Below are 20,422 nucleotides of genomic sequence, written 5' to 3'. Positions count from 1 at the left end.
ATGTCAGGTCTGTGCATGTTGTTTTATTTAAAAAGAAAAGTATTTACAGAAGCTACATTGTTAAGCCAGCTCGACTTAAAAAAAACACAGTGGGACCTCGTTAAGTTGCATAATAACTACAGATCTTGAACGTAGCATCAATGAGGCTGTTCGAATCCCTCAGTGCCAGCGCCAGTGGTAAGCGCCCCGAGTCCGAAAACCCAAACAAACACCAATAGCCGCATTATTAAAGAAGTTTATAGTTGCGAAAAAGTGCTATCTCGTTAATATTTCCAGATTATATTTACATTGGAATAAGTATCTATCGGAGGCCCTCTTGCTTAGGAGAAGGTAACAGCTACACGGTATCGTCATGAAACACTGCAAGTTAGCTCGCTAGCACTTAGCTATCTGATGAATGTGTGCTGCCGCTGCTAAGGTAGCCATTTTGAAACTGTGTTGTTCCAACGAAGCCAGGTCTGTTTACCTATATTGTATGTTTGTGACAGCTACTTAAATAGACAGTTTTAGCCACCTTGAACATATTAAATGCATTTTTACTTTTCTAAGCCCCTTAACCATGCTAATTCATTTCAACTACCTAGCAGTTTTCGTGCGCTACTAAATAGGCTGTATAACGCGAGCTATTAGCTAACAATTGCTAGGCTAACGTTAACCTTAGATATCTAAACAGAGTTAGCTATTAGCAGAGTTAAGACAGATCTGGTAACGTTGTTGGTTGGTGATTAACGTTGCGTTGTTGGTAAACACCACAGCCGCTTTGCCGCTGAATTTATATTTCGCTGCACTTAAATCTAACATCACTCAGCTAGTTAGCATGGTGAAACGTGCATGTAACGTACTGTGTTGGATTGGTGTGCTGCAGTGTTTGTGGACATGTGGGTTCCCCATTCTGTATAGTAATGTTAAAGTGGATACTTTCCAAAATTATTAGTCTTTGCGTTGCCGTCATTGACCTGAGTGTAGTTTCTCAGTGGATTAAATGTCTGTGCGGCACATTGTAGCTCGTGTCCGTGGCAAACTCATTGATGGTGAGCTGTTACGTAATAGTTCAGTGGGAATACGTGAACGAGTCTGTGGTAGCTCTGAGTTTGTGCATACAGTGTTTATTTTCATTTAGGTCTTAAAGCTATATTATATCTATTATATATGTTTGAACAAGGTGTATGAATCGCTGTTGAGATTGTAAACCTCAGTTCAGGCGAGCATCACACACACTGCCAGGCCTGTTTAGATGCGCAGCAGTCTGGGAAGAAGTACCGAGGAAGAAAGTGTTCAAGTTATTTTTACACTGATATAAATATTTCATTTACCAAAGCCGACACAATTTTATAAAAGCCGGCTTTCAGCATGAAATGGTTCTCAGATCACTGAGTCATGATTTTGCTCTCATACCTTTCAAAATGTATTTGAAGTGTCAAACGTTTCTTTTAAGACATTGGTTGTCTTTTTGTGAATTGGAAGCTATTTTGGGGGTTTAATAAGGGTATTCAGTGAAGGAGGTGCATCTCTCACAATACTTGACATATCCCCTTTAGATAGTTGCAGTAAGACAGGTATAGAGATATTAAGGGATGTGATGGATTAAGCTGACTTTTTCTGTTTTCTCAGTTGCCAGTTTACTAAGATCACAAAACTAAAACTAATGGAGTTTGATACAACAGTTATGTAGTGGTGTTGATTCAACTTAATAGTTATTTTGAAGCTGTAGTTTGTGGTGCTGTTGCATTATACTAAGATGTGTTTTGTAAATTTTGAGTAGTGCTGAACGATTTGAAAAAAATATAGTGATTATTTTGATAACTACTGTGTTTGCAATATGAGTTCCAACTTCAGTGGGAATTTGGAATTGTTATGTTTATTTTTCACTTGAAAAAAATATTTAAAAGATGATCTGAGTTTTTACGAGGGTCGGTATCAAACAAGCATGTTCGCTTATGCTGGGAGACTATGGTACGTGGGGGATCAGTGTAGCACCACAGTGCTTTATTTATAATGGTGTGCTGTGACACACTTTACCTTCTATAAAAAAAGCTGCACCTCCTGTGATTTGGATATAGTACTTGGCCATACAACAGTTTCGATAATATTTCGATTGAGGAATTGATCAGCTCAAAATTTGGGAAATGTTGTGTCCATGCTATTTATATTGGTAAAGGTTGACTCAATATAACAATTCAACAGCACCACAAACATACAGTTGAATAAACGCTGTTTTAACTATAACTGAACATTAGAACTTTTGTGAAGGTGGAACTTATTGCAGGATTGTTGGAATAATCTGTATTAGTTAAGACAGGTGTAATAAACAGGCAGCTGAGTTTAGAGTGTGTGTATTTTTGAACGTGGAGCTTTGAGATTATTACTTTTTTTCTGAATTAAGGCTAACATTGTTTATGTTTACTGCAGGTCCAGTGTGTTCCTGTGCAGATACCAGTGAAGCATCAGCAAGAACTGCACTGAAATTTACGTGTTAGAGAAATCTCATTGAAGAAGAAAAGGAAAGACCCACTTGACTGATTTTGGACGCATGATATCTTTCAACCTCTATTTTTTCCCCTTAGAACAAGAAGTTGATTGAGCTGTTTAAAGAAGTTGATATCTCTTTGGACAAGTTTAATTGTTGTTAAAGGACTCTTGTGCGTCATATGACATGAAGACCTTTTGACTTGCGAAAGATTTTTGTTTAGCTTTTGAGCGTGCGTATCTATGAAATCAGAGCTCTACCCTATATCTGTTTCAATCAGAAAACCCAAGATAATTAAATGGGCATGTTACAAATGTGATATTAAAACACATAAAGATAAAAATGGCATTATAATGCATCATCCAGCAGCATCTCTATTTCACTAACCAAAACTGAAAATGACGGCGATGTAACATAGGGTTTTTACTTCCTTCATTGTCATGTGACTTTGAGCCTTTTGAGCATTGTTTTCCTCGAAGTCAGACAGTCTTTTTCATCAGTTTAATGAGGTGAGCAGTGGTTTTCAGCGAGCTCCATTGCCAGTGAAAGACTGTCTCTGAACACATTTTTCTTTTATGAATGCGTTTCAGTCGATCTTAAAATGATTCGGTAAAAGGTGAGTCGATGTAAAAACATACTGGCACGCAGTGTGGCAGGACAAAGCCTGTCTTTCTTCCCCCCATCTGGTGTCAAAGTGGAACTGCTACGCAAACTGCTGTCCATATTTCTGGGCAGACAACTTTCACAGACTGCTTCCTTGTATTGATAAGACTGCCTGGCTCTTCCTCACCGTTGGGACAAATCACCTGTCAGCTCAATTCATTTCACCAATCAGCACAAAGTCCAATCAGGTCTTACTCCTGACAATAAGAGCAAATGGTTCAAATGAACTGGTGAGGGATTCATCTACCTGGGAAAAAAAAATTACCCGTACTGGAAACAGTAGCACTCAGAATTCATCAGAGACGTGACGGCACAGGAGCTGCTTGGGGATCTGGTTCAAGAAGGGAAGTCGGTCTCTCACAGACCTCTGTGCTTCTGCTAAAAAATCTACTTCCTGCTTGGCCAGTTCTCTGGATCGCCATTCCAGATCATTCCTGCAACCTTTTGACCCATCTCCCAGTGTTTCACCCTGGACGAAGGGATCTGCCTCTGGGGAAAGGGGCTGTGCTGTCCTGGCGGAGGTGGAGAGGGGGTTGTCCGTGTCCTGCTCCCCATCTGTCAGTGCACACACACTGTGATCAGTGCCAACAGGCCTGAGGACCCAAGCCCAGCCGGACTGAGAGAGGAGGCAGAGGACTTCAGAGCCACAGACTCTGGGGTAATGATAAAGTTGCACCTGACTGACTTGGCTAGGGCAAACAGGCATGGTTGTACTCAATAGCCATTATATTAATTGCTGTACTGTGGTCCTTTACAATTCATTTGTCAACATTTTGTGGGAAGCAGGTGTTAATTTTCCACTTTGTGATAGTTTTAAAGTCAAATTATTGAGTTGAACAAAATCAACCTCGATGAGCTCTATAAATTTATCTTATACACACATTGCAAAGTCTTACTTGTATTTTGCTGCACAAGATATTTTCCATCCAGGCTGTCAACCAGTTATCAGCTTCACAGGCACAGCTGCAGCTTTGTTGTTTTCTGCTAAGAATAGGACTGTTTTTGGCTTGTCTTGAGGGAGACCTTTATGCAGCAAATTTCAGAGTAACTGATGGTAGACAAAAACACTTGGAAGAAATCACATGAAATCCAAGGTAGATGGGCGTGAAAAGGAATTTATTTTAGTGTCAGAGATGAATGTTTATTGAAACTGCAGAATCTGAATTTTAAAAAATGTCGCTCCCACTGTTCATTTCTTTTGTTAGATCCTGGCCATGAGGTTTGATGCCTCGATCCACTGACCGGAAACACTGGACCTAAATGGCGCAGCATGACTTTGTCCCTGCCTGGCTTAACTTCTCCACGCCCCAGCCTGCCAAGGTGTGTGTATGTGTGCGTGCACCGTGTATGTATTTGAGTGTGTGCAGTTTGATTGCGGGAAAAAATGGGAATTGAGATAGCTTGAAGAGTCCTGCTCCAACACCTTATAGCGAATCTGTGTCTGTACGCCTTTGTGTCTTGTGTTTGTGTGTGTGTAATCAGCGACGAGTCACCCTCAGGGACTGACAGTGCAGTCAATGCATGGTTCAGTAGAGGCTCACCTACACTGTGTACCTTTATGATAGAGTCTGAGAATAAGGAGGATTTCATGGAGGATTTTTGCAGTGTTTTTTTTTAATTTCTTTTGTTTTTGGTTTTGTTTGTTTTTGCATCCAAGCATAACTACATCTAAAACGTTTTTTCCCAAGTGGGAAACAGTTGCTGTTTTTCTGACAGAATTGCAGATTCTTGCAGGTAAACTAAAGAGTGTATGAATTTGCTGTGTTTTAGATTTATATCATGATATGCGAATAGGGTTTTTGAGTCCTAATATGAACATGTTTAAATGCGACCTCACCAGAAACTGCATTATGATGAAGTGATGCAGTTTTCTGAAATTACTGCCGTAGCTGAGTGAAATGAACTACAGATACTCAACCTGCTGTTGTCACATCCACCTGATCAGTTAGTTATTTGTCTGTCATTCTGATATTCAGGTCGAATGGCAGTTTTGTTATGATTCCACCATTCAGCCTTTTTTTGCTGGGCAAGGATTTGATTTTTATCCTAACTAACAATTAGTGACTGGCCCATCTAACATCACTTTTTAAAAGTCAACATTAGACAAGAGTTAGCTGCCGTAACAGTTATGGTAAGTTAAGTAAGACAGTATTACATCTTGTATTACATAATGCATGATGAGGTATCTCAAAGTAGGAGAGTAACAGGCAGTACAATATACGAGTTTCCTCCAACAAGTCCATTGTTTTCCTTTACTAGGGAGCATTATCACTGTTATAACATGGACATTACCCAATGTAACAAAGGAGAGGCTGTGTTTAATTAACGCAAAATAAATATTTGAGCCAATTAAGAAGATTTATTGAAGAATGCGACTGCTCGGCCTAGCTATTGTGCTCTCCAATCAGCAGATGTTGGGTAACAGGAAAGCAAGGCTGGCAGGTTTTCTAGCTAGCCAAGTAAGCCAAGGTGGCTGTTTTACCTCATGTTTTTAGTGTTTTCCCATAAGGACATTTAAACAAAGATCGGTCGTGATGATAGAAGCAACAATGGGCATTTTGACCTTTGACAGGAGCAGGATTGTTACAGTAATCAAAATGTTAGCTAATGTATCTAGCAAGCAAATGAATAGCGGGCTGTGCTGAGCAGCGTTTGTCTGCTAAAGGCATGTGATAAATGTACATCTCTTAGAAAAGAATAAGGTCACCACTGTGTCTGTCTTGCTGTTAATCTGTAGTTACACTTTACACTTTATCATCACCATCATGAGCACTGATTACACTGTTGACTGTACTGTGTTGACCTGTGTTAAAGTTGCCCCAGACTCTCTGACACAGCTCAACAACGTCACCAACTTTATTCTCAGCCATAACGGCTCGGAATGACTCCAGGAGAGACATACCATTCACAGAAGCAAAGTTATCTTATTTCTTATTTCTGGGCATAATTTGGGATGTGGCTGGAATTTAGGAGTGTGGAACCAAGCTGTATCTGCCACCTTTACATTAAATACTGAATGAAAGCACAAATAGTCATTGAAAATAGTCATTGGCACTAAGAGTAAAACTGGAGGGTTAGGACTTGCGAATGAAGAAGGGTGGGTGTTAAGTGGATTGATTTTTGGCCTTCCTTTAAAGTGTTGAGCCGTCTTACTGTCCATCTGAGATTGTGAATGTGTTTCTCCTGTCCAGAGCTCAGTGTAATCTGTGAGTCCGGCAGCCCAGCTAAGTGGCCTGTATGTGAGATCAAGAGCCAGACAGAGAAATAAGTGCACAGTCAGTGTCCTGCTGACACATGACTTCACCTCAGTGTCATTGGTCTTTAGGGATCAGTCTGCACACATACGCTCTCCAGAGTTGGAGCTGCAGTTTATTCTCCCAGGTTTTTCCAGCATTAAATTCATCATCAGCATTAACTTTGAGATGACGCTTGCAGCGATAGGCTGAAGAACACATCTTTGAACCGCCGCTGATGACAAGGACATGATTCAGATGGAATTGAGCATTTGAAATCAACATTATCAAACAAAGAGCTGTGCCAGTGCAGTGACATCAGGATTTAGCACGAAGAATTATGTACACTGTGTTTGTCTGATCTTACTGGCTTCCATAGAAGCATATTTTTTTAATTATAAAGCTTGATCCAAGATTGTTTTTTGTTCCTACGATGACTGTTTTTGTTCACTTTCTTTCCCTAAGAATAAATCCCTGTCTTGACAGTTTCACTTAAAGTTATTTTAGTTCTCTGAGGGAGTAAGAGAGCAACTCAGAGTATGGAGAGGAGTCACGCTAATCTAAGTTTCTTCACAAGGACGGGGATAAAGCAGAGAAAAAAAGAATGTCCTGAAAAATGGTCTGTTTTCTTTTTTGCAGTTGAGTCCCACTATGACTAACCTTGTCCCCTTTCTGTCCTCCTCCAGTCCCCTGCTGCCAATCTTGAAAAACAAGGTGAGCCCCACCTCCACAGAGACGGCAGAAACGCTGTGAGCCGCCGCCGCCACAACTCCTCCGATGGCTTCTTCAACAACGGCTCCCTGCGTGCTCCAGCAGGTAACAGCTCATAACAGTTACCATCTTTTTGTCAACTGTGTTGTTATTACAGGGCTATACTGTGTAAAGGGAACCTGAAAAATACGGGCAAAAACAATGAAACAACAATGAAATGGAACAAAATCATCGCTTAGAAAAGGCTTTTTTGGGAATTGTGTCACCTGACAGTGTCCTGCTGCCAGCAGAGGCATGAGGTGATGTCAGTCAAGTGCAGTTTGTACATACCAACACAGCCCTGAGAAGAGGTCTAATCCGACAGAGTAAACACCTGTGTGGGTGGACTACGGGTGTGAAGGGGCTTTAAATACATTTTTTGAATAAAGTGTCTTGGAGAGACAGATACTTGTGTATGGTGTCGACTTTTATCTACTAAGAGAACCCTTTTATGAATATTATTTATTTATGGAATCAGTCTGTACATGTTTCAGACATTCAATCAGTCATGCCACATGAAATGCTTCTGCTGGGCTTTCATTGTGTTTAGTTGAAGATGATGGCAAGCAGCAAACCTCGACTGAAAGAGGATACAATTCAGGTCCATGTAGTGGATGAGGACTTAATTGAGGCCATCTGCTTAGAAGACAGTGATGGAGGTACTGGTGTTGTAGCAGCATTTTAAGCAGCAGACAGGCAGCGTTGAGTCCTGTCCCCTTTCTTTTCTTCTTGACTTTTACGGTGCCCTTTAATCCTCATTCAAACATCTGTCCTCTTAACCAGAATATGTATATTATTTGATTTGACCACTGTTCAGATCAGTGTCTGTACACTGCACTTGGACAGTGTTGCCCCGCTGGTGAATGAATGAATTAATGAATGAATGAATTGAAGGAATGAATCGTGTTGTGCGAGGCCAGTTTGTGCCAGCTCATTGTTGCTCATCGCCTCCTGTTTGAAGCCGATCCCAAAGATCCATCGACTTGCTGTGTTGTCATGAAATCACAAATCTCCATTCAGTTATGTTTCATTTAGTTTCTGAAATGTGGTTCTTGTGGATGAAGTATTTTGTTGTACCACCAGGAGGATGCATTCAGGTGCAGTGGCAATGTTCAGTCCCAGGTCCAAGCAGTAATCTTCCCGAATGACAGGTTCCTCACCCATTTGTCTGACTCTGTTGTCACTCACTTGTGCTGCCTTTTAGCTTTGGAGAGCAGAAAAGCTGATTTATGTGAATGTCAGACATGTTAGATAATATGTTCTCCAAAACCGTCTTCTGAAATGTCTGTCCTTGTAGTCATGACAGTAACTTCTGTTGTAGTTTCATTGTAGGAAGTATGGTGTGTAGTTGTTTCTTTCCCCTGTAGGTGCTTTTGGTCCATCACAGAAGAGAACCCACTGTAGGTTGCAGGCTGTTAGGGACGTGGCTGTTCTGGCAGCAGTCAAGATTAAACCTGGTTGTGATTTCTGTCATCTGCAAACTTCTTCCCTCTTCTGTGTTACAGCAGTAACTTAATGCTCGCTTTGCCTCATGTGCAGCAGTATCTGTATAATGTCAAAGCAGTGAATTTAAAATTGACAACATTTCAATTCAGTTTTTGAATTGAATAATGTTAGGACTCAAAACGTTACCAGACTGGAACACCAGCTCTTTTTAATTCAAGAACTTAAATGTGTTGTGCCAAAAGCATGAGCGTGCCACAAGTCATCAGGGCTCACTAATGTCAGCGAGTAATAATTGACCAAAATTTAATGTGTTCTGCTGCTCAGCTCTTTTATTTAGTTTGTTGCTCCAGGCTTTGACAAATTTTGTGGTTGTTTCAGTGACTCTGACTTTTTTGCTAACTAAAGATAACAGATCTCAGTAGGTTTAATGGATTAGAACTAAGACCATCATGTGGTTGATTTATGGGGCATATCCCACATTTTTCTGCCTACCTGTTTCAGTGGCATTTAAAGTGCAGAATTAGTCATCCTGTGAGTGAATTCAGAAAAATCATTTACCTGCACAATGAATCTGAGTGCTTTACTCTGTTGGTTTGGCCTGGCACCTGCTTTGTGTTTTCCACGTTGGAAATAACTCTGACTCTCATCTTATCTTATGCCAGTTGCCCAACCAGCCAGCAGGAAAGCAGATGTTCAAATGCTATCACTTTCAGCGAGTGTTAGCGTAACAATAACAGCCACCCGGTGAACAGAATTATTGATTGGATTTCATTAGCTCACAGACCAAGGTGGTGAACTGATTGACACACACTAAAGATGTTCAGATGTCATTTCAGAAGGTAAAGGAAACCTTACTGATTAATCTGTCAAAGCCACTTTATACTTTTATTCAGAACTATGCCCTGTATGTTTGTTCCCTCTTGAGGAGACGGGTGGCAGCAGCCCTCTCTGCTTCTGAGGCATGACTCCGTGGACTCGGGGGTGGCCAAAGGAGGGCACGGTGGGCTAGCGGGAGGCTCTTGTTGGAAGGAAACACCCAGCTGGCATGGAGCTTCGCGGGGGGCCCAGGATGGCCACCACCACCAGGGACGCCACCCCAAACGGGTAGGAGGCGACAGGGACAGGCAGGTGGGGCACCGGCAGCGCAATGGCAACTTTCATCCCCGTAAGGGCACCTCGTACCAGGACAAGTTCCCCAACGAGGAACGCAAAGACAGCAAGGACGACAAGCTGAAGTTCGTGGAGGAGGACTTTGTGAGTAGACGGCCTTCACTAAATTTTTCCTAAGCATGACACTGACCTTGACATAATTTTTCAATGACAAAGCTCTGTTGAAATATAAGAGACCTTGAGTCAGTGGCAAAGCTATTTGAATTGCTAAATAAACATAAAAAGTTCAGTTTTTAGCTCTCACTGCACCTGATCTTAGATATTGTCAGAAACATTTTCACTTAACATTTTCCATTTCCTACCCTTATTTACCTTGTGATGAAAGTGTCAATTTCTTTGGTATTTTACACAACAAGGGTTTTCCTTGACTGATCCATTAGGTTTAATCCTGTCAGCAGCAACCTGCCCAGATTCCCATTGAATGCTAAGATAACTTGAAGTACAAAATGCAACAGTATTTAATGCAGATGCTAATTGTTTGCTATCCAGCCTTCCCTCAACCCTGAAACAACTGGAAAGCCTGGGACTCAGATGCGTGCAGTGGCTCCCCATGCTGGAGTGTGGGGTAAGAACAGACCAGATAGGACTGAAATTCTTGAATTAACAAGAGATGGTTTAAGCTTTGTTTAGTTTCTTGTCCTCACCTTTCTAACATGTCATCACTAACTGATTATTGCTCCAGAAAACCCCCCTAGTGGCAAACAGATGGTGTCCAAAATGCTGGTTATCAAGAAGGTTTCCAAGGAGGACCCCAGCACAGCCTTCTCTGCGGGGTTTGCCACAGCTGGCGCCTTGCCCACCAACGGCAGCAAAGCTCCCATTGCAGGCTCCAGTGTCTACAAGAACCTGGTTCCAAAGCCTGCCGTGGCCCCCACCAAAGTAAGACTTGCTGCTGTGTGTGAATAATTTGAACAACTTGTTTAATTTCTCTCATCAGACATGCAAGATGAGCTACTAAAGCATGTTTGTATTAAACAGATAACTCACTTTTTCACACTGTGGTGGAAGCGGCCTCTTTGTTGTGTGACAGAGACTCATGATATGTCCTGTCTTCCAGAGCACCCAGTGGAAATCCGGTGGTAGAGAGATCACTAAGTCTGGCCTTCACATGCCAGGCCGAGATTCAGTCTTCACCAGCCCCGTCTCTGCAGCCAAACCCAGCACCCCAGTCAGTGCACCACAGCACAACACCCAGAAAGAGGTGAGGACAATAGGAAAAATACAAATCCATAACTTAATGATTACAGCAGATGTTTAGGGGTTTCTAACCCCAACAAGAACAGTGTTTTAAATTACGCAGTTTACTCAGACTTCCTGGTTAAATGTCAAGCTGCACAGCAAGTAAACTGTTAAAGTTCCAGTGTAGCAGTCTGTTCTATGGCTGCATGCGTGACACATGTAGCTGGCCTTTCCCCAGGTTTTATCTAAGCATAGTGATTATGTTAGTGTGGTCGGTGGAAGATATGCTTACTGACATGTGCACACCAGACAGTAACTGAACGGCACGTCTGCAATGTGCTGTTCACTGTCTCATGTTTCAGCAGTTACAATGGCTGGTCATTGTTGACCTATTTTGAAAAATCTCACCAGCCAAATGGATTTCATAGATGATAGATTGCCGTCTCAGTTCGGGCAAAAATAACATGGCTCCTCCCGGCCCCCCTCTCTCCCCCGTCCTGTGGCACTGTTGTACCTACAGCACCCTTCCAGCACGACTCCACCCATAGACATTGCCCCGTCGAGGCTGAAGCTGATGCGCCGCGGTCCGGACCGTAAGAGCGAGTTCCTGCGAGCTCTGAAGGACGAAGGCAACGGCGAGCTGACGACAAGCAGCAGCCCGGGAACATCCGGAGAGGTAGGCAGCAGTGTGGTTTTATAACGCACCACACAGGACAACACAGTGGTTCCAGAAAATGCTCTGTTTAAGAAAGTGAGAGATTTAAAGAGACTGTCCACTGTTGAAATGAGTAATGCCAAAGTCGGAAAATTTGAAGTGGCAAATCCAACCACTTTTGTGTCAGACTGTTTGCAGTTGGCAGGAAAAAAATGCAGTTTTCTTGCATGTCAATTTTCTCAGGGTGAAAGCAGCACCCCAGAGCCCAAAGCCTACAGCGAGGAAGTCTGCCACGAGAATGGTCTGTCCTACTCTCTCAGTGACTCAGACACTGAACACCTGTCCAGTTCCCTGGAGGCAGAGCACCGGTAGGACGCTGCTAACAGCTTTACACACACACACACACACACACACACACACACAGTCAACTAAGCAGAAATCACCATGCTTTTCTAGGTTGCTGAAGGCCATGGGCTGGCAGGAGTACCCAGAAAACGATGACAACTTCCTGCCTCTGACGGAGGATGAGCTGAGAGAGTTCCAGACTAAAACCGAACAGGTGAGCACACAGAGAAACATCTGCTGTCACTGATTGCTGTTTGTCTGTTTTGGTGTTTAATCTCTGATGAAGAAAAGGGGATGTCATTCACACACTGACTGTTCGTGTCCTTTGACCAGCTGAAGAGGAATGGCATGCAGAGGAATGGGGTTCTCCCGAGGGCACGGGGTGTGACCCTCCACTTCACCCCCTGGCGGAGTGTGGCGGAGGCGAACGTCGAGGAGGGCTCCGAGTCCGAAACCAGTAGCAGCAGCCAGACTTCTGACGACGACGACTGCATCAAATCCTAACGTGGCTTTACGGAACAAAAAAACACCAACACAACAGCCAACACAACATCCCAGCAAGCAATCCCCCTCTTCCTCTCATCTTTGTTTTTAGAGCACCATTTTGAATTTCTTTTGTTTTGATTTTTTTGTTGTCATTCTTGCACAAGGGAAAAACCAATCATATCCCAGTGAAGGGGGAGATTCCTGCTCCGCCAGACGTTGTTTTCCCTGCGTTTCCTCCTTCACTGCAGTCCCTGCCCTCTTTGACTCCCCCCTCCCCTCCCCTTCTTCCTTTTTCTTCCTCGCTTTGTGGAACTGAAGTGTTCATCAAGAAAAGAAGGGCAATGAATGCACACTTGATTCTGCTTTAAACAGACTAACTCATTTCATTGATGATGCTGATGACACATTATTAATGATATTAATAAAAATTGGTTCCTGACAAGCTGATATGTTTCAATATGAATCTGGCTACTGTGGTGTTTGAGTCCACATGTAATCGACTTTCTGTAGATGAGTTTTAAAAGTCCACATTGATCCCACGCTGCCTCGTAGGCAAATTCTTCGTTCGGATCGGCAAGGTAATGAATTTGTGTAGATGCAGCAGCAATGTCTTACCCTGCCGAGAACAAATGTAGTACACAACATGCAGAATATTTTTTTACTACTGCTGAATGGTTCCTATATTTTGAATTAGAGGACAGGATTGTAGCTTTTGAAAAAGGGCATTTGTCTCCTTTGGTGAATTTGTTTTGTAGTGTAGTGCGAGCCTTACTTTCTGATACCATTATGACCAAGATGGTCATCTGAAATGTTTCTGCACAAGTGATGAAATGTATGAACAAATTGGGTTTTACAAAAAAAAAAAGACGCACATTAAACGTATGTGAAGAGGAGAATTTAATCAGTTTGATTTTGCTTTTTGTTTTTACCATGACTTTAAGCCATCGCTTGGATTTCATTCAGACTTAAAAACACGAAGGCTTTCAAATATGACGTTATCAGAAAAGAAAGAAAATCTACTTAGATTTAAATACATTTTTCCACTGAAAAAATATGTAGACGAGCTTAAAAAAAATGCTGGTTTCTCTTTGGATAATCGAAGAGAATCACATTTCTCCATTAGAAATGCCTTTTCACGACAAATGCTTGTGGTAGGAGGCAGAGCACAGGTGTTACTGATAACATTAAAGATGGCTTCATTCCATTTTGGGGGCCCAGTAGGTGATGCTTGTGTGCCAGCATGCACTAAACAGGCTCCTGACACTGGACCATTAATATAATTAACACCTGTGCCTTTCATCCTATGACCAGTCAAAATGTCTGTTGTGTGTTTTTTTTTAAAGTCTATTGAAAGGATAAATTGTTTTTTTTTTTCGGCTGCTGGCTATTTAGACTGGGCTTTGCTGAGGTCAGCATACTATAATTCTAAATGATCAACCCCATTATGCCCCACATACACGTAACATCACTACAAATAAAACCATCACAGTAACACAGATCCTTCCATGACTGCTCTCAACTGGTCGAATTATTCACTAACTTACGTCATGCCCACATATCCTGATGCAGATTCTGGGAATGACACAACTGAAGCAAAAGTTGTCTCATTAAATTGACCTTTTCCACAGCAGACTTTCTGGTTTGTCACAGTAGGAAAAGCACAGGTGTAGTCAAAGGCTACTTTCCCTTTAAATGTTAATTATTGTGTGTCCTGGTTCACTGACACAGAAATGGAACAGTGCCATTGCTGTGGTTCTCCTGCTTTAACAAGTCAAACGTGTGTTGTGAATGAGGCCTGTCAGCTTGACTAAATACACACGTAAGTCAACAGTGGGATTTTCTCCCATGTGACAAAGCATGACCCTGTGATGACATCACAGTTTACCTACATGTCGAGTAGTCAGCTTTTTAAATATCTACTCCAACATGTCAAAATTCATTTCAGTCAGTGGATAAACAGACGATGAGCTTCTAGTCCAGTGTTACTTTTTCTTTTGACTGTCAAAGAGCTGCACTCACATCAGTGCTGGTGAGCTGATGAACAGGAGGCAACATTTTGAACAGCTTCTCCAGCTAAGACAGTGTTACCTGTAGGTTAAGGCCACAGCCTTTCTCCACTTATGAGTGATTTATCAAACCAGGTTTTATCAAATAATATTCTTTATTGATCTTCTTGGGTTACATGTGTGAACCAACACTGACATTACAACTGGCATAGAAAACAATGCACATATTTACAACAGCAAACAAGCGTAGCAACCGTAAGAGCTTGGCATGTCGGTGAATCTCTTCTTGGGTGGAGACAAAAACATGGAGGGGGTCCAGCTGCACCGATGGAGAGAAGAGTTTGAGTCAACAGCAGAAAATAATTCACCTGACCCTGCACGCCATAACTAAAATCCTGATGAGACTGATGGTAGTCTGCTTTTCAAACACGTCTTCTCAGATAGAAACAGTTCAAACAGCATTCAGCAAGCAGCGTGATGACCTCGGCAAACACAGCATCTCTTACCTCGACTTCCGGACTGTTAAGTCTCTCCATTGCCTTTGTGAACACCGTTAGTCTGACCAGCATCCTGCTTCACCTTCTTAACCACGCCCTCCTTCACTGGACTCTCCTCCGGTTTCCTCTGAAACACACACAGGTTCATTCAAATGGGACTGTAAGCGTCGTCGTCATCGGTGCTGTCATTCTGTGGGATGCCTCACCTTCTTCCTGACCAGGTGGGAGATGTCAGACACTGCAGCGGTGGAGGCGTGTCCGTTGGTGGAACTGACTCCGTTGGTTGGTGTGCCGTTAGTCTGCGTGGAGGACAAAGTGACTCATCAGTGCTGAGAAAGATATATCTACATATTGGTCCAACACCAATATGTTTTCATAATCATTTCTTCACTATGCGCACACACACACGCTGAGAGTGCAGCCGACCTTTGAACTGGCTGAAGAGTCACCGTTCTGTACAGAGGACCCAGGGAGCGCAGAGGAAGTGGAGCCTCCGTCCTGACAGGTACATGATATGACGTTAGAATGAAGCTTTTACGCAGCTGACCTTTACAGACAGTAGCTCCACCCTACCGCCTGGAGGGAGCATGTGATGGTGGCGGTGTAGCACTGACGTATATGAAAGTATAACTGTGATAAGACTCAAATGGAGTCAGTGTGTTGAGTAGAGCACAATGTATGTAATACTACCACTGTCACACCCAGGCTGTGTTTGTTGACTGACACTAAACCTGACGACACATGATCACATGCAATAAAAAAATAAATAGATAAATAAATAAAAGGAGCTTTATCCAAATATATCTGCTACCTAGTACACCTAATTTCAGATAAATAATCCCAGAATGCAACTTTTGTTTGGAAGCATCACTATGGAGGGAGCTGCCGAGTGTTATGTAGGTAACAGTGACGTTACAAATCGTGTACATTTACATCCCCCACTCACGAGTACACCCTTCACCTCCTGAGCAGCAGCAGCAGCGCTCGCCGTTTTCAGACCCTCCGTGGCGTCCTCCACCTTCTCCTGGATCTCTGGCAGCAGAGCCTTCAGCTCCTCCATCTCCTTCCTCTCCTCAGGCACAGCCTCTGGGTCCTTGGCCTTGTCCAGCACCTCCTGCAGTTTGTCTGCCCGGCAGAGTGGATACAGAAAACTTCAAAAGACACGTCATCTGTTGAAATGTGATGTAAGTGGCTTGTTTTGAACACGTTTTCCATCGAGTGGCCACCGCAGCAGCGCGACCCCGCTTACCCAGCCTGCTCCTTATGACAGAGCTGGAGCTCTTCAGCTCCTCGATGGCCTGGCTGTACTGGAGATTTAAGCTGTAGGTCAGGCCGAGCTGGTAGTGAGTCTCAGCAAGCAGGCGGCTGTCTGGGTCCAGATGCTTCACCTGCAGCTCCAGACACTCCTGGAAATCCTCCAACGCCTGTGTGTAATTTCCTGGGAGAGAGAGAGGCAGCAACTACAGATCACCTTTGTCAACCAGGAGACGAGGACAGTGTCGGGTGTAAGGCACACTGGGTTTTTGATGCATGTCTCTGTACGGTCTGAAGGAAGAATTTAGGGCTGAAACTAACAACTTTTTCATTGTTTATTCATACAACTTATCAATTATTCAACGTATAAAATACAAGGAAAAAGTAGTAGTAAAATTGCCAGATTCTCTGAGGTCAAGTGACGTCTACAAAAACTGTTTGTTCCATCTGACAGCTGGAAACTGCAAGAGTATATTTTACTTGACATTACTTTCTTTTTCAGTTTGAATATTAACGACTGTCCAGAAATAAGCCCTGGTATGGCTCCAGCTGGTTTGTGTCTGGCAGAAACTGATGCTGTTGCAGATAAGTTGACCAAAAACTGACTTAAAATGCCTCCTTTGACAATAAACACAAAGAAAAAAAAGTCTATTTTTCTATTAACACTCTAGTTGCATTATATAGCTGTTTTGTTTTATGTATATTGTACATGTCCTATTTTAAAGACTTAAATGAAAAATAGCCATGATTTGCAGGAAACAAAGTGTGCAAACCAGAAGATTTGAATGACTTGTTCGTACCTGATTCAGCAGAAACTTCACCCAGTTTCAAGTGAGTCTGAGCTGCCATGAGTTGACTCTCCTTCGTCTCATTCCTTAATAAAAAAAAAGAAGAAAGAAAAATCAGTTACCATGGAAGCGGTAGCTCAGTGACTATCAAACTCCTCGCAGTCATGGCAGTGTTTCTGTTACCTTTTAAAGATGACTTTAGCGACTTCCAACATCTCCCAGGACAGCTGCAGGTTGCCCACCTCCTCATCCTCACTGTCCTAACAGACGCATGAACACAGGTGTAAAAATCACACATTCACAGGTCATTCTGAGGCGCACCTGAGTCCACCGGACAGGTACCTTGTCAGCAGCGGCGTCTCCTTCACCTGGCTCTTCTGCATCATCCTCCATTTCTGCGTCACCGTCGTCACAGTCTTCTTCCTCCTCCTCCTCCTCTTCTGAAACATCCATTACGTGTTTAGATAAATTGGGTGACATGCCATTACAACCATCAGAAAACTTAATCAAGGTCTGTAGTTAAAGGGACAGCAACACAAACAGAGTCATCTACATCCATGATAGTGGAGAGAAGGCAGCTCACACTCAAACCATCTAGATGGCTGAACAGCACTTCTGGTAAGAGGGAAAACATTTTGGGGTGAACTGTCCCTTTAAAAAGGACAGCGAGAGAGACAAAAAGGTTACCTTGTGCGTCCTCTTCCTTCTCTCCTGATTCTGTCTTATCCTCCTTGACCTTTTCTGTCTTGTCTTCACCTTCAGACTTGCTTCCATTGACGTCACTCTTCTGCTCATCTTTCTTTTCCTTCTCCGTGTTCTGCTGCTGGTCACCAGCCTCCATCTTTTCTACGTCACCGCTCTTCTCTGCATCTTTGCCCTGCTTCCCTTCCACCAACTCTGCGTCTTCGCCCTTCTTCTCCGCGTCTTCGCCCTTCTTCTCCGCCATGGCGTCGTACACCTGAACCCGCAGCTCATCTCTGGTCTTCTCTGTTGGCGGTAGAGAGGACAGTTTGGACGAGTGGTTTAAACAACTTCGTTGATGAAAAGTAATGGTCAAACAGCACAAAATCGAGCCCCAAGTAGAAAGATAGAAATGACTGGCTTTAAAAGTTACACATCACATTATCTCTTCACCATCAATGTTTTCTGTGCTGTCAACTTTGGAGTCCTTGACATTTTGTTCATCCTCCTCTTCCTCTGGCACTCCTTCCAGAGCATTACCCAGGACCGAGTTCTCCATCCTACAACACAAGGGTCAGATAGGTCTACGTTTCTTAAAGGCGAGATGACAAACACCACCTAGCACGATCCATGAGCAGACCCAGCTGTGCTGCCGTGACTACATCTATTAAACAATGTCTAAAGGCTGGTGAAGGGGGGTTCAGACTTCAGTGTTACCTCGCCAAATCTAGCAGAGCTTTGCCACACCAGAAGAAAGCCTCTCCACACTCGTCTGCTGTGTCTCCATACTTTTTAGCTCTGAAATGAACAGAAAAATTCATCATTAATGCCAGATTATCGGCATGAAAGCACACATGGCAGCCACTTCTTTTTTTTTGCACACATGCAAATGGCAACTTTATACAGTTCCCATCATTTGCACACTAAAAATAAACATCCAATCGAAAATTGTAATTGGTTTGCTGTGCAGAAAAGCAGTTACTGACTGTTACAGCATGGCTTCTTGCTGTCCAAACTACTCAGTTTGATTGAGTTATAATATGTATGAATTATAATATCTTATTCTTACTAAGTGGTTAATTTATAACATTCATATTTCCTTCACATCTGCAGCAAGAAGATTCCACTTACTGCTCTTTACTGAATTAAAATTGGTACGTGTGTGTGTGTGTGCGTGCGTGCGTGCGTGTGTGTGTAGCCTCAGCAGTTTGCTTTGTCTGACTGACTCACAGCAGGCTGCAGGCCTCCTGCAGGGCGCTCACCGCCTCCACCACCTTCCCCATCACCAGGTGCTTCTTGCCCGTGCCGATTAGCTTGTTGGCCTCCTCCATGTTGGCTACCCCAGGCAGAAAGCATCGAGTTTTAGAAACGTCATAAACCAAAAGTCAAACACACACACACCGGTTCAGTCGTTAAGTCTCTATTAAGTTTTATCTTTCTGTATGTACGCTACGAACACCGACTCTCACATGAAAAAAATACATACCTTAACTGAGAAACGACGGGTGAAACGTTAAAAGTAAAACCGGGGGGGTCCGTGTCTCAAGTCGTCCGCTCAGACTCACTGCACAGTTGTTTCAATTTGGCGCGAAATATTCCTGCCTTTTCCGGTTGATTTCCGCATTCATGAAGCAGCGCGGGAGGATTTTTAAAGGCACAGAACAAACAAGAACAAGATGACTGCAAGTGCTGCCATCACCGAGACTACTGCTACTGCTACTGCTACTACTACTACTACTACTACTACTACTACTAATACTACTGTATGGAAAGCCATTTGAACATTTATTCCGTATCCTTGATATCAGACTTAAATTTCTTCCACTAGTTTGGTCTTTGTCAGCACTAGTTGGACGTTGTGTCAAACTAGTTGAACAAAACTCTTAATAATCACTGTTTTCCAGCAACTAGTGGCACTTTTATTCCAACTGATTCCAACAGGAGCCTTACTAGTACCACCATGTGCTTCACTAGTAGCACCAAAGTCCCAACTAGTCTGCTTTTTGAAAAACTAGTGGCCGTCTGGACTGAACTAGTTCCACTGAGAGTCTTATTAGTTAACTAGTGAGTTGCAAAAGCTCTGATACGTTAACTAGTCAAACATGGATTCAGCACACTAGTAAATTAGTGGCCTGCAATTTCATGCACTAGTTAACTAGTGAAGGCCAAAATGATGACTGGTGAACCTGGTGAGTAAGTTTCCTCAGACCTCACTAAAATGTCCACTAGTTACATTTGTGAGAGACATTTTGTCTTAACTTGTCAGCTAGTGAGGTCCAAAATGTTCACAAGTAGCACCAGTGAAAGCCAAAAAGACCACTAGTTAACTAGTGAAAGTGTCTTTTGATCTTACTAGTTACTTGTGAGCATTTTGACTCTCACTAGTGAGCAACTGCACACAACAAGTGAGACTTTTGTTCAACATGTAGGGCTTTTTGTGTCGGTAGTTGATTTTTTTGGTGCACTGATTGATGTTTTCATCTAACTAATGAAACAAAACAGCTCATTAGTCGACATGTGTGCAACTAGTCAACACGTGAAGTGCTGCTGCTGTCATACATGTTAACTGCTGAAATCTGATCACATCACAAGAGTGAGTGTGGGATGGTATGAGCAATAAGCTACAGGCCTAAGCATGCAAAGGAATAGTCATCCTGACTAAACTTCCACTAGAGCCTCATTTGCATCAAAATGAAATCTTATTGTACAGGTGGTAGTATAGTATAGACTCTGCAACGTAACAGGTGCAAAAGTTTGTTGAGTAAATTTAACATTACAAATGAAATGGATAAAGGTTCATAC

The 20,422-nt window shown here is 42.8% G+C and overlaps 2 protein-coding genes across 5 annotated transcripts; one reads left to right on the top strand and one right to left on the bottom strand.

The window, feature by feature from the left end:
• The first annotated feature begins 65 nt into the window (after window positions 1-65).
• gpbp1l1 (GC-rich promoter binding protein 1-like 1) lies at window positions 66-12,857 on the top strand. Of its 4 annotated transcripts, none has more exons than XM_041949928.1 (12): window positions 66-177; window positions 2,410-3,788; window positions 4,336-4,450; window positions 7,050-7,179; window positions 9,485-9,813; window positions 10,219-10,294; window positions 10,412-10,608; window positions 10,787-10,930; window positions 11,429-11,584; window positions 11,807-11,931; window positions 12,020-12,122; window positions 12,242-12,857. In XM_041949928.1, exons 3-12 carry the CDS (start codon window positions 4,391-4,393, stop codon window positions 12,410-12,412), a joined length of 1,491 nt encoding a protein of 496 aa, XP_041805862.1. In that variant the 5' UTR covers window positions 66-177; window positions 2,410-3,788; window positions 4,336-4,390; the 3' UTR covers window positions 12,413-12,857. The 4 variants fall into 4 exon arrangements, with proteins under 4 accessions (XP_041805862.1, XP_041805864.1, XP_041805861.1 ...); XM_041949930.1 differs by lacking the exon at window positions 66-177 and adding an exon at window positions 185-330 and having other exon boundaries at window positions 9,488-9,813; XM_041949927.1 differs by lacking the exon at window positions 66-177 and adding an exon at window positions 185-330.
• Window positions 12,858-14,565: 1,708 nt separating this feature from the next.
• On the bottom strand, window positions 14,566-19,219 carry LOC121615289 (histone-binding protein N1/N2-like). The gene is made up of 14 exons (XM_041949581.1): window positions 19,107-19,219; window positions 18,851-18,956; window positions 18,338-18,418; window positions 18,074-18,180; window positions 17,627-17,926; window positions 17,282-17,379; window positions 17,123-17,199; window positions 16,952-17,025; window positions 16,147-16,335; window positions 15,859-16,022; window positions 15,324-15,395; window positions 15,104-15,196; window positions 14,907-15,024; window positions 14,566-14,719 (listed from the first exon to the last, which is right to left on the bottom strand). The coding sequence occupies exons 2-13, from the start codon at window positions 18,949-18,951 to the stop codon at window positions 14,923-14,925; spliced, it is 1,458 nt and encodes a 485-aa protein (XP_041805515.1). The 5' UTR covers window positions 18,952-18,956; window positions 19,107-19,219; the 3' UTR covers window positions 14,566-14,719; window positions 14,907-14,922.
• Window positions 19,220-20,422: the final 1,203 nt, after the last annotated feature.

The sequence above is a fragment of the Chelmon rostratus genome, chromosome 12 (assembly GCF_017976325.1).
Source record: "Chelmon rostratus isolate fCheRos1 chromosome 12, fCheRos1.pri, whole genome shotgun sequence".
Taxonomy (NCBI): Eukaryota; Metazoa; Chordata; class Actinopteri; order Chaetodontiformes; family Chaetodontidae; genus Chelmon; species Chelmon rostratus.
This window is presented reverse-complemented; position numbering and strand designations above follow the sequence as displayed.

What these genes read in the sequence shown, in the direction of transcription:
- gpbp1l1 (XM_041949928.1), top strand. Translation starts at nt 4,391, where the DNA reads ATGGCGCAGCATGACTTTGTCCCTGCCTGGCTTAACTTCTCCACGCCC. An exon ending in GCCCGGGAACATCCGGAGAG is followed by an intron (nt 11,585 to 11,806) that starts GTAGGCAGCAGT and finishes CAATTTTCTCAG; the next exon opens with GGTGAAAGCAGCACCCCAGA. An exon ending in TCCCTGGAGGCAGAGCACCG is followed by an intron (nt 11,932 to 12,019) that starts GTAGGACGCTGC and finishes ATGCTTTTCTAG; the next exon opens with GTTGCTGAAGGCCATGGGCT.
- LOC121615289 (XM_041949581.1), bottom strand. Translation starts at nt 18,951, where the DNA reads ATGGAGGAGGCCAACAAGCTAATCGGCACGGGCAAGAAGCACCTGGTG. An exon ending in CAGCACAGAAAACATTGATG is followed by an intron (nt 17,927 to 18,073) that starts GTGAAGAGATAA and finishes TACCGCCAACAG; the next exon opens with AGAAGACCAGAGATGAGCTG. An exon ending in CCCACCTGGTCAGGAAGAAG is followed by an intron (nt 15,025 to 15,103) that starts GTGAGGCATCCC and finishes TGTGTGTTTCAG; the next exon opens with AGGAAACCGGAGGAGAGTCC.